The 13,239-nt window shown below is 41.4% G+C and overlaps 1 protein-coding gene across 1 annotated transcript in view; it reads left to right on the top strand.

Annotated features, from left to right (window-relative positions):
• The window catches only part of thsd7ba (thrombospondin, type I, domain containing 7Ba), a 128,622-nt gene that overhangs the window by 61,918 nt on the left and 53,465 nt on the right, over positions 1-13,239 (top strand). Inside the window, exons 8-11 of the mRNA XM_062402751.1 lie at positions 934-1,165; positions 5,438-5,553; positions 6,770-6,902; positions 8,098-8,201. Of these exons, the coding sequence (XP_062258735.1) occupies positions 934-1,165; positions 5,438-5,553; positions 6,770-6,902; positions 8,098-8,201 (585 nt within the window). The remainder of the gene's footprint in view (positions 1-933; positions 1,166-5,437; positions 5,554-6,769; positions 6,903-8,097; positions 8,202-13,239) is intronic.

Below are 13,239 nucleotides of genomic sequence, written 5' to 3'. Positions count from 1 at the left end.
CTGGTGACTGTTGTGTGTGTGTGTGTTGTATGTTAGTGTATGAAAAACGATGCATATGGAGAGACTGTAAGAACATGTGTGTGAACGGGTCAATGTGACTTGCACTGTAAAGCAAAGCGCTCTATAAATACAGTTCTTTATGTTTCTTTTCAGTAAAACAGCTCTGTCTAAAGGAAAAAATTGATTTTAAATTCATATTTTGTCAATTAACTATTTACATAGCCCCACAGAACACACAAAATATACACAATACACAAAGAATTATCTACAAATTACACTTGTGAAATGCACAAATAGCCAAACACAAATTACATTATCAAACCGGTACAAAGTTATTATTTCCCTTTGTGCCTGTTTGCAAAAATAGACGATAACATCACGTTAAAAAATAACTCGATGTGCTCCTGTTGCATTCTTTCTGCTAATGCAGTCTACAGCATCCACACGCACAGCTCTCACAGGGTCCCCTGCTCTCAGTGTCTGTCATTGTGCTTTATAATAGAAATGAGCAGAATGTGTCCTCGTAATGAATAAACATATGACAGACGGCGCAGGGACTGGGGAGAGCTCGTGTGGCTGGAGGCAGCATTCTTTGGAAATGGCCTGTGAAGTCCTGTCTGCGCTGACCTCACCGAGACTCTCCATTTGTAATTCAAATTCCAAGTAACTTACAAGTAAGAAGTAAGAACTTGTAAAGTGTCGGCTCAGCTAACCTCAAACAAACATTTGTTGAGTTGCCAAGCTGCCGGCAGTCAGTGATGAATATTAGCATTTGACTTCTAGCCACTAACTACAGCTCGTGCTTTGAGGGTGAATTTATTTCCGGGCTTGTGCAAATCACACTTGCATATAGTGATGCTTTCATGGACCAACCAAGCTGTGCCTCCGTCATGTCTCTGATTCTCTGTGGTCTCTTTGTATGTTGATGCTCAGACGGGAAGGAGTGTCCCACAGCTGCAGCCCTGGAGGAGTGGAGGGTCTGCAACGACCATCCCTGCGTGGTGTTCTACTGGGAGGCCTCGGCCTGGGGCCCCTGTATCCCGGACACATCCATGGATCTCAACGGCACCAGCCTGTTGGACGGGCCCCCCACGTGTGCCGTGGGCGTCCAGATCCGCAAAGCCACCTGCACCAAGATGAATGTCGGACCTGTCATAAATAAAAGGTACAAGGTCTCTGAGCAGGCGTCAGTTTTCATGTGTAATGCAATATTCACCCCAGCCCTGTAACGCTGCAATTCAATCGCTCTTTCTACGACGTCACTTTATCTTTTTTAACGTTGTTCTGTCGATATAAACTGAACAATGTTTTTATTGATTTCTTCCTCATAAGTGAGATGTTTTTTCACGTCATCACACTTTAGTATGTTTGGCTGAAGGCATGTTCTAACAGGCGTGTTTCTCAAGGTCTGTCGGCAGATGAAATCAATAAGACACCTCCTTCCTCCTTCCTGTTCATTGAGGCAGACGTGTGTCCGCCTGTTGGTTTGCAACACTGTAGCACCAGAATCGTCCATGAGAGCATTGGCAGTCATTTTCTGTTTTCTCTTTTCACGTGGGAAAACTACGGGTCTTGCTCACATATTCCCCAAATTCCACCAACGTCTGTCTGCTTACACATCGTGTGTCTAGCAAACGGTTAATTTGATCAGCTCCACTCTCGGCATGTGGCTTGGTAAAGGCCCGGAGAAGTGCAGCGCCGACTCTGGTGCGATTTGGACATGTGATACGTTCAATATTAATAAGATTTGAATAAACAGGTGACCAGGGCTCTGTTGTAGGCCGTGTGCCACTGGATAAACTACAGGAGTGGTCGGTAACTGGTTCAAATTGACTATAAAATCTTCACTGCAGATAAACCAGGTGGGATGAACACAAAGTCTCTTAACATCACTCTGCAACCATAGACTGTACACATATAAACCAGGACAGAAACAATTTAAATGTGTTGTTTCACCTCGACGCATTCTAAATAATTGTCTCAATGTGTCAAATTCACCGACTAAGATGTCTATTGTCATTCTTCCCCCAATACACAGAAAATTCCACTGACAGAATAGCCTGGTCTCCTTATCCCTCTCTGACACGGCTGCTTTGCTTGGTTTCTACATATCAGAAAAACGAGTCCAGAAAGAGACGAATGGTAAATCACGGCTGAGGCATAAGAGAGCTTTGTAAAAATCTGTGGGAGGAGTTGAGAGGAGAACACATTCCTTTGACACAAAACTCATTTAAGAACGCAATCTCCATTTTCCAAAAGTGTCTCACTTGAAGAGATGGAGAATCGGCTCTTACTTACTGACAAATGACCCAGATGACTTGATGCACTGTGAAATTACATCCCAGGAGCCTTCTACTCTTCTTTTGTGCTTTCTGCCTGTGTTTAGGATGTTTGTGTGTGTTTGTGTGTGTGTGTGTGTGTGTGTGTGTGTGTGTGTGTGTGTGTGTGTGTGTGTGTGTGTGTGTGCGTGCATAATGTGTGCAAACCTAAGATTCATTTTGCTTATGCTCCACCATTATCTACTCCTTTTTCAGCGATACAATATTAAACACTGCTAAGGGCTTTTGTGCTGTCACTGTAATGATGTTATAGCCCGCCACAGGAAGATAGATTTATGAATAATTCACAAAGTTTGCCCTTCTTTAGCTCAATATAATATTGACAGGGCCATAAAGTGGATTATGGAGAGGCTTTTTTCCTACACCCGCTCTATCTTCCGCCACACAGGCTTTAATGAAAACTGTCATTTCTGCCGCTGCGGACAGATCTCACCTGCACGGCGCGTCTCGATTTAAATCAATACGCCGCGGTGTTAATTTAATGGGAACAGCACCGAACACACAGGCAATGTTGTGGTTCTTCACATTTGATTTTGATCGTTGGTATCAGGTGAGTTTGGATGATTATGGGCTTCTATGTCATCAGGATGTGACTGTGTCCATACAGTGCAATACAGACCCGGCATAACTTATCTGTTACCTGCTAATTCCAGGATTCTCCGTCTGTATGTGCCGCAGATTTCTCAAGAACCCTTCATTTTATCAGCTTCACTTTTGGAAGGCGTATTGTTTAGGGCCCAAGGAAGTGCATTGTGAGACTTGGTGCAGTCTGGACACAATCAATACAATATCAATTCACTTTAAAGGTAATTCGTGTAAGATTTAAGTGAAAGGGATCTATCGCCAGACATTTTATGTAAAATAATCATAGATTTGTTTTCACTTGTGTGATTCATCTAAATTGTATGAATAGTTGTTTTCTTACAGTCGCCCAAACTTGACAACCGAAACACCTTTGAGTTTTTATACTGACTGAAGGCTGCCACAGGTTTCCTTAGTTTACACGGAGGGGCCAATTATATGTCCAACGTCCATGCAGGCTAGTCTTGATGTCTTTATTTCCACCACTTCAACTCCTGTCTATCTTTGAAATGCAGAGGTAATATAAATATAGATTGTTCCTACCTGAGGACCAGATGCTCCCTGCATACAATTGATGGTTAGCTTTTTGAGAAAAAAGCCACTTCAGTCTGCAAACAAAAGCTTTTCATGCTTAGCACTAATCTCCACAGTGAGCAGTGGCTCAATAAAAGGTTAGTGGCTCTTTTTCGTGGTATTACTACAAAGCTTTCCACTGGACAATACATTGATTTTTAACTTACACAAAAGCAGTGGTAATAAGAGTTCGACCTTTAATATTTTTTTATATTTGGGTACCAAATTAACACATTTACTCAAATCAAATTCTAGATGTCTGTTGCAGTGTCTGCTCTTAATCTGCCTGCTCAAATAAGTGAATATCAGAATTTTTCCTATAGTTAATCCACATAATTTATTATGTGTCCATCCTACCTGGTTTATTGACAATGAAGATTTAATTTTCATTCATTCAAAAGAAACTTGTGAAAGAAGACATGTTCAACTTTGTACGTCACGCTATGTTTGTCTGTTGTTGTTGCTATTAATGTCTGAGCAGGTAACGCATCCCAGTGAATGCTGGGCTCCAAGAACCCACGCCGAAAAAAACTTGTAACATTATTATTTAGGATTAAATATTAATTACAGTGAGTAGTGAGTAATTGGGTATTTGATTCCATCTTTGATCAATAATAAATAACGTGCGAGAAGGAGACGTTTAATGTTTCCAGCCATGTCAGAGTTGATCAGCGTGGCCCTGACTGTTAGTCTGACTCCCTGAGTCGGGGAGGACCATATTCCCCCTGCTGCTGCGGAGCGTTGCCATGCCCTCTGGCAGACATCACTGAGAAGAGAAGAGCAGCGAAGGGGAGGGAGAAGACTGGGGAAGGATGAGTTTCATGTATCCTGCCTCCTTGTGCTTCGGCGTACTTTGATCTCATTCCTCTGCGTCCTGGCTTTCTGTAGCTGGTGAGATGGGGCACCACGTTAGGGATCCAGTGAGACCTGGATCTGGTTGTCGGGAAAAGGACGTCACTCACCCTGAAAATATATTTGTGTGCGTGCGTGTGTGTCTGTGTGCGTGTTTGGGGTAAGTTGGCTCCTGGTTGATGAAGACATCAAAGCTTATGACTTATTTGATTTCACAAAGCTGCATTAATCCACTCCACTTCAAGGTTGCACGTCAAATAGAACACATTGCCGCCTCAGGGGCCTGTTATAGAAAAGATACCCAAGATGTGTAGCATAAATAAGGGAAGAAGTGCATGATTATTTTCTATTTTTAGAAACAGGAAGTTGTCCTTAAAACCTGCTAATGGCGCGTCCTTGGCGTGGCAGGAATGATTCATCAGTGAAGAGCTAACGTATTCTCACTTTACTCGGGTTTAATTATCGGCCATTCTGTGGATTGATTGATTGATTGACTTCTTCTCGCACTGAAAGTTCACTCCCTTTGATCGGAAAGACAAAGACGACTGCATCTATTCTGTACATGTAAATAAATACAGATACTTGGTCGTCGAGGCCGAGCTGCAGAGTCAGGTGATGTTCTCTGTGGTTTTTGTCACCACGAGCTTCACTTTTCACACTTGTCACTCAACGTATTGTTAGTATAAAGAAATATCGATGTGGTGCAGCTTTAAGACCGGTTTTAAAACTGACAATGTATTACGAGCCATAAAACACGAGCCGTTAGTGCGCGCTGGCGTGGTGGGAGAATTTTCATGGAGCCATTTGTACCCTTGGACTCAGCTGAATGTGTGAGAGGACTGTACATTTTACCTTTGTCCACCGTTTGCTTGGGCATAAGGGGGGAGGGTGGGGTGGGGTGGTGTGGGGGGGGGGGGGGGGGGTAGGGCAATCAATCATGTTTTCTGTGGAGAGACGTGTGATGTCAAGGACGGGGCAGTTGTTTCACGGCACTGTCCTGTTCCCAACGACACTCTGGATGTTTATCGTTTATGGCCTCGGGGGGATGAGGAGAGTTTTAAAGCCACTTGTTTGTCTGTTTGTGCGTTTAGGTGCCCGGATTCTTCTCGGCCCGACACCGTGCGACCATGTGTGCTCCCCTGCAACAAGGACTGCATTGTGACGCCCTTCAGTGAATGGACGCCCTGCCCCTCATCCTGTGTTCCAGGTACATCCTTACACCAGGTTCTATGAAATGTTTGTGTGAAAGCTCCCTGTGAATAGAGTTTGGATATTTGAGTTGAAACAGCAAAAAAAGCTGATGAATAACAGGAGGTTGTTGGACACAGCAACAATTTAGAGTTGAAATGTAATATAAGGACTAATGACATATTTGGAAATTGTGTTTATATTATTATGTTTTTGTCGTGAAAGAAAATGCACCCAAGTTTATAAACGTTCAAAATTACACCTCGTTTAGACTGCGCCTGCCTTTTAATTAGAGCGAATTCAGGGAAGCTGGGAAATGTTGACCACTGTGATTTATTCGTATATGTATTTTAAATCATTAGATTAACCTATTATACCTTTCTGTAATGCTTAAGACGTTGTCTGACCACACCACAGAAGAGATCTAACACAGCTTCATTCTAAAAAATCAAATCTGTTTTAATTTGATAATCTGGGACCGGTCACTTGGTGATCTGGGACCCATAATAAAGCATTATGATAAAATGACAGAAAGCAGAATTTGAAATGTAATTTTCTGAAGTTTTGCTGTTCAGAGGATTGATCAAATTGAGAAACTAATTGTCAGATTGATCCAAAACGTACAGTGATAGCTGATCTAAATATTGAAACACTAATGTGTTGTCCCACTCGTGTCTCAGCAACTGCACTCAACTGTCCGTTACATTAAGCTGACACATCAAGAGGAAAATGGATATTTAATGGGCTTCAATGTGCATCCACTAAACATCTTGGAAATCAGAAAGTACTTAATTGTTTGGAAAAGAATGGAGCAGGCATCTTGTCTCTGTAAATATTCTGTACTCCGTTGGGCCCGCTGATGATGTAATCACTTTCTCAATTGCACCATTTTCGATGCTTGGTAATTAGTGTTGTGTAATGAGCCTTGGAGCTGCAGCCAAATGAAGCTATCGCAGGCTGGTGTGTCCAACAAACAGGCCGCGGTGAAGTGGAGGACATCACAGCCACACAAGGGCAAATCAATCAGGATCAGATCGACTGGATTGTTTACCAGTCGTCTCTTCCAGATATTAGACTCCACCGGTTGTCATTGTGTCTGCCTTTGTTTTGTTGTGGCAGACGTTTGCCTCGGCATCATCTTACACTCTCTTCCTGCGGTGGGAGAAAATTAATTTATCCTCAACTTGTGCAAGCGTTCCGGGCCTATTGTGAGGATTGTGTTTCACCTTCCACAGAGAATGCGACCGCCGCCACGCAGTCCCGATACAGGACCATCATTCAGAGGTCTGCTGATGGAGGTCAAGAGTGTCCCGACACCCTGTATGAAGAGAGAGAGTGTGAATCACTTCCAGTTTGTCCAGTGTTCAGGTAATGGCACCGTTTATAACCAGGCCTTTCCCTTTCTTCACCAAGGACAAGCTATCACCATCTATTTATCCTCTCGCTGAACATATGCATGTGCTTTTGTGATGCACAATATTACACAACAAGGCATTTGACACAGTACGTTCATTCTGCTCACTGATTTAACCAGTTTGACATGGGGCAGCATTTGATTTAGTTTAAGTTTGGTGTTGAAAGCCTAAAGAACATGTTATAGTAAAAATGATATAGACAAAAAACATTGCGCTGTTGGTCGCCCCTTGTTGTTGCAACCATTTAAAATAAGCCAATTAGCTGCACTCTGTTAAAGTATTTGTCGCTGCACCGAGCAAAGTGGAAGCACAACACATGGTTATTGCTCATTTTGCCTGAGAACAGATGAGTGAATTTCAATCAGTCCATCTAACGTGACTGACCCGACCCAAAAATCAGGCTAATTGGTATATTTACACTATAGTTTGTGTCGAATGTTCATTGAATGATATGATGCAGGTTTGCGTGACATTTTGAGCAACTCATTTCAAGTCAAAGAGGCACTTTGACTATTTGAAAAGTCAGGTAGCTTGTTTAAGTATTAGGGGAAAACGAAACAACAAAACAGGAAACTCTGAAAGGGCCTAAAGGCAATTTTTATGGATGATGATTTGCAAAACAAACACACAAAAAAATCGAAAGTTTCTGTTTATCTAAGTTCTGTTTGTTCTTTATACATGAATGGGATCGACTGTAAAGGGATTTGCCCTTTTGGGAAGTTTTCTGAATCTGAATCAAAAAACAATAGAGCCTCAGTCTCTTTCGACCTTTTTTAAGTCAAGCTAAATATAACCACATATGTTCCAGGATTACTTTGTAATTATACCATTTGACAGTTTAATCAGCTGAAGAGGGTTGTATAATACAATCAAGGGATATGTTTATTTATTTATTTGTAGAGACTGACTGATATGAGCCTTTCAAAGATCAGAATCGGTGTTTGCTTTTACTAACGTCATCCCTGATGCCAATTTGACACAAACAGCACAAACCTACCATTTTCATCCGATAGCGATGTCAACAAGTTGTGATTACTGCCATTGAAGAGGTGACATCATCAATATCACCAATTTCCTAAAAAAGCATTTAGTTTAATGTTGCCTGCTGTGTTAATGAAAAGTCTCTCTGTCTTTGTGTGTCTGTGTAGGTGGAGGACGCACAAGTGGCACAGCTGCACCCTGGTTCCAGAGTCAGTTCAGCGTGGATTAGGTGGACCAGGAGAAGCCTGTGGAAATGGTCTCGAAACAAGAGGCAAGTGTTCGCCCTGACTTATTACAGTCCCCCCACGTCAGCTGCTGCTGCTGCTGCTATATCACCATTTAAGCTTTGCTTCTCCATCTCTTTACTTTCCTGATATAAGGAACCTAATAGTCCTTTCACCACTGCTCCTTTAACAAGCAGGTGATGGAAACAGAAGAAGGTGGCGATTTGTTCTCAGGGTGTAATGAGTCGAGCCTCTCTGTTTGTTGTCTCAATGATCTCACCGCAGCACCGCTCTCTTATTAATGGGTGCAGCAAGGCAGATGGCCGTAAGCACACGTTAGCAGCAGCTTGAAAATAAATAACCAGCCACGTTCAGGCACTTTTTTTAATAATCACTTTAATCATTTCATCACACCTCACTCGCACAATAAAGTGTATAGAAACCATTCAAAAAAAAGCTGTTAGGCTGCAGTGCCCTTCCCGTCCAGATTTTTGATGGAATGATGAACACGTGCTCGAGGTTCTTGGATCATAAAGTTTGACATTGTGCGAGTTCTGAGATTTATGGAGCACAAAATGAACACTGAAAATTCTCACACAAACAGAACACATGCCATTAATAATGAAACACAAAAGAGACCACTGACACATCCAGAATAAAAATGCAGTCCAAGAGATTTTAAAACGATGCAATAGTATTGTTTGATTTGTATGTTTTAAACAAATGCAACTAGTCTCTTTTGTTTCCTAACTTCTAATATGCATAAATCCAGAAAAAATTGGCCAGTCCAGATTTGTATGACAGACACTTAATCTCAGTGTCTGTTGAGTCTGGAATTTAGGAGAAGAAGTTGTCAGTAGTTTAAACAGAAGACAAATTATTATTCTATTTTAATAATTACCTAAAGTATGATTATTGGTTTTCTAGTAAAGCCAGAGAAACGGATAATCTTGCAGTGGTCTCTGGATTTATTGTAGAGCTGAATATACATAAATATACATAAATACATGTGCACACAGATGAATATTAAACTTTGTGGCAGCTCTGTTTCCATTTGCAAATGTTTGACTGTTGACAAATTAAATGGTGGCGCCATTTATTTTTGACACATTCAAATCAAACTGTAAAATTGCGTTTGAATCCGTCCATGACTCCTGATAAATGGAGAACACGTGTCTCTGTTAGCCACGCGTGAACGTGTGAATGTGTGAATGTGTTTGCGAGCTGTAAAAATCCCCATGTGGCGTCCTTTGTCAAGAACTTCTGCGAGTTTGTGCAGTTGTGAGAACGACTGCCACTGGCCCAAGTCGTTAAAAAGCCAAAGTGTTAATTGGATCATTTCCGACTCGTTTAGAGGAGAGCAAATGTCTCAATAAATCCCAGAAAGTGGCCGTTCCAGCCATTGAGCCACTGACTCCATAGTGAAGTTTACTGTACTGCCTCGGGAAACTTTCTGTAGCATTCTGCTGCCGTCACTGTTGCCCGTGTTTGACTCGGCTGCATAATTGCGGCTGACATTTCTCAATTGAGTTTCCCTGACTTGTCGGTGAGAGGTGTCTGTAGTGTTCCCAGGTTAAGAGGAAGCCTCAGTGACCTTTCGAGCTGCCGATTTGAATATGATTACAAAATGATTAAGTTAAATACCTGTGACATTTCAAAAACGCAAGTGAGGGTTTGGAATTGGCAGTCGGCAGAAACAAACTATTTAAATACAGAGTTCAAACTACTGAGACGTGTTTTTCTGAGTTTGGTGGATCAGCTGAACCAATCCAATGAAAAGGACAAATAAATGTCAAATCGGGGCAGAAGCAGGCCACAGTAATTGAGGATGGGGCCATGATAGCAGCATGGAGACATTGAATATGGGCAGAGTCAGAGAATAATGACAGGAAGTTATACCATAGGTTCACTTATTCCACCATTGGTTCCCCAATTATTCTCTTCATGGTAATTTAAAGATTCTGCATGTCCCTGCCAGAGGCTTCTATATGCAACAGACATCTGTGAGTGCAATACCATCTAATTCCGATATCACCTCAAATTCTGTACAGATATAGAGCTTTAGTTTCTTAAATGATACGTATGTCACTACTTTTATATAGAAAAAAACACACAGTTTCAAGGTAATTAATTACATGCAATAGTTTGAACGTAGAGTACATTTAAATTGAATAGAATATGAAGCTTTACTCAAATTGTATTTTCTATTTTGAGATAATCTTTAAGAAAAATTCTGTTTGAAATTTAGACTCCAGTATCATTGATTTCAGTTACTGTCATAATACTCAAAGTTGTGTTATTTCCCAGTGTATACTAAAGGCTTCAGGCAGTGAACAGTGAGAAGAGTGTGTTACATTTTTTTTTTATTTTGACTCTATAGATTTTTTGATAGGAAACATGAAAAAGCAAGTTGTGCAGATTTTTTGAAATATTCTAAATATTCCAGCTGTCGCCCAATTTCTGCATTTTCGTTAATATTTCTATAATGAGAAATATTCAAGATTGTAAACTTAAAGTGCAAAGTGCTACCTTTAATCATTTGAATGCCATGTATGAGAAAATGTTGGAAAAGTTTTTTACAGCATTGCAGATTCCACATCACATACTTACTGTATGCGTGTTGACAGTAATCAAGTCCTAGAAACAGACAATGTTTAATAGACAAGCTTATGCATGGATGTCTTATACTTATTTTATCCATCGACACCCACACAACAACTGCTCTAGCTCCCACGGGCCCATAATGAGCACTGCTCACCCGATGCTGCCTCGTACTTTAACGAACAAGTCACACGCTGCCAGCAGACTCACTGTTAATGAATTGGGGTTAACAAAATATTGACATTCTTCCAATAAGACAATGTATTTTTCACCACATAAATATAAGAGAACTATAGCTTGCACATGAGCTGCCAGCAAATGTTGACTAATTATCTGTGTGTGTGCGGTGTGTTATCCACTGTGATGTCCCCACATGGCAACGTTGACCTATAACTAATGAACTGAACTTGCATTTGTGAAAGTAGAAAGCCTGAGTTACTGAAGTAGAGCAAAGCGTCACGAACATTACAAGTCATGAAGTTTATGATGTATATTTTACGTTTTACATTACAAAAACTAGTATAACACAGTATAGTGCACATCTAAATTCAATCCAGTTGCAGTAGATTTTAAACACTTACAGATATCAATTCCCCAAATATTGCACACATAAGTATCTGATCTCATAATCATAAAAAAAAAAATCTAATCCATCCTCCATCCTCGTCCTCCTCCCTGTCCCTCGCCTCGTGGGTGCAGAGGAGGGTCCTGCAGAGAAACATATTACTATGTAAAGTGTTGTGCATTGTTTTGGCAGCAGCTACTTGCCACTTTTGGCTTGTAGTCTCTCTGCAGCTCCCCTTGTGTTACGTCTTACTCATCTTGGCACCTTTAGCTGATTGTGTAATGACGGCATTGAGGCCAAATGTGGAGGGTTGTAAAGATGTGATTCAGTCACGCCCAGTGTCAATTAAGACAATTCCAAAGTGCCAATCTATCTGTATTTTGGGCAGGTCAGGGTTAAAGAAACAAAAAGCTGGCAGACAGGGAACTCACCCACTGGGAGAGTTCCCTGTCTGACAGCTGCCCAGTCCAGCCTTGGTCAGGGAATGTTGTTAAAACCATTGGCTAAGACATTTGGTGATTATGGTGCTTTTCAAAATATTTAACACTTAAACACATAAAGTTTTAGCAGATTTCTCAAAGTTAGGAATTACCGCACAGTTCCCATCAGGCCAAAATCAAACTGTGAGGCGCTCTTTGCTCAGGAAAAGTGGCGCCCTGCAGAAACGTACCGCAATTCCATACAGCTTTAGATTAAACCCGTTAGCAGCAGGAGAGGCACTTAAGTGCAACAACCGTAAAGTGCAGTGTGAAACAAACGTTGAGTCTCGCTGTGCAAACAGACTTGCATCATTAGCCTGCTGTGTGTTTACTGAATAATTGGGCAGACCAACATAAGTGTCGACCCATCAGGCTACAAGGCAAGAACGTGTGGTGTTTTATTTCATACAGTCACTCATCACAAACCAGTTGCGATTCATTAATAAACCATTCTATTTACTAAAATAATTATTAACCAACCTACAGCGTATGTGTGAATTATTAATTAATAAATTCATAGTAATTGGCTATGTCATTTATAAGTCATAGGTAATTGTCGTCATTTAAACAAAAATACAAATGATGGCAATAAAAAATTTACAATGAGGAAAATTGCACTTGAAATTCATGAATTTCCAAAGTGGGTAGAGTTTATTAATATCCTTATCCGATCGCGTCTTCATGTAAACTGTCGGCACGAAGGCGCAGAGAGCGTGAACACGGTGTCGGCGTCCTGCCGCTGGTGATCACGTCTCCGTCTCGTGGCCACAAACATCCAGTGGAAGCGTTTTCCCGTCTGACTGCTCTGACATCTGCTGTGGTAATAAACAGCGAATCTGTGTCACACCTCAGGCAGCCCGATTTCACAAGTTAGCAGGAGCTCAGCCACTGTGGCACTTCCAGCTCACCTGGCTTCACCTCCGTGTCTGTGTGTGTCTGTTCCCCTGTTACGGGGGTCCACTGATTTTCTTTCATGCGTACAGAGATCTGAAATGGCAGTTTGTCTTATATGGGTTTTGGAAATGGGGATTATGAGGTGATATTGTTTCACCCTAAACACAAGAATAAACTACTTTGTCTTCAGTGTGATCAGTGGCATTTGGGCTTCACTGTACTAATACTAACTGAGCGTTACACAGCCGTTGTTGAGTTTTTCTTTTATTTTCCTCGAGGCGAGCAGCATGTCAGTTGCCAAGTGGCCCCTTCTGGGAGAATCACACCAGTTTCTGGGGGAAATTTGAAGTTTTTGTTAAAAAATACTGTGAAACTCTGGGAAACAGGGTGATGAAACATTCAAATAGCTGTTACAGAAAAGTTCAAGTAGCCACCTGAGATTTCCCGGCCCACTCAAAACTTGTCAGTTTGCTGGATACTTGATTGCAACCTCGAGGCTCAGGCCTGAAGTGCATGAGGTAAAGAATCGGTGGCGAGGTTTGGAAA

This window comes from Platichthys flesus, chromosome 13, assembly GCF_949316205.1.
Source record: "Platichthys flesus chromosome 13, fPlaFle2.1, whole genome shotgun sequence".
Classification (NCBI taxonomy): Eukaryota; Metazoa; Chordata; class Actinopteri; order Pleuronectiformes; family Pleuronectidae; genus Platichthys; species Platichthys flesus.
This window is presented reverse-complemented; position numbering and strand designations above follow the sequence as displayed.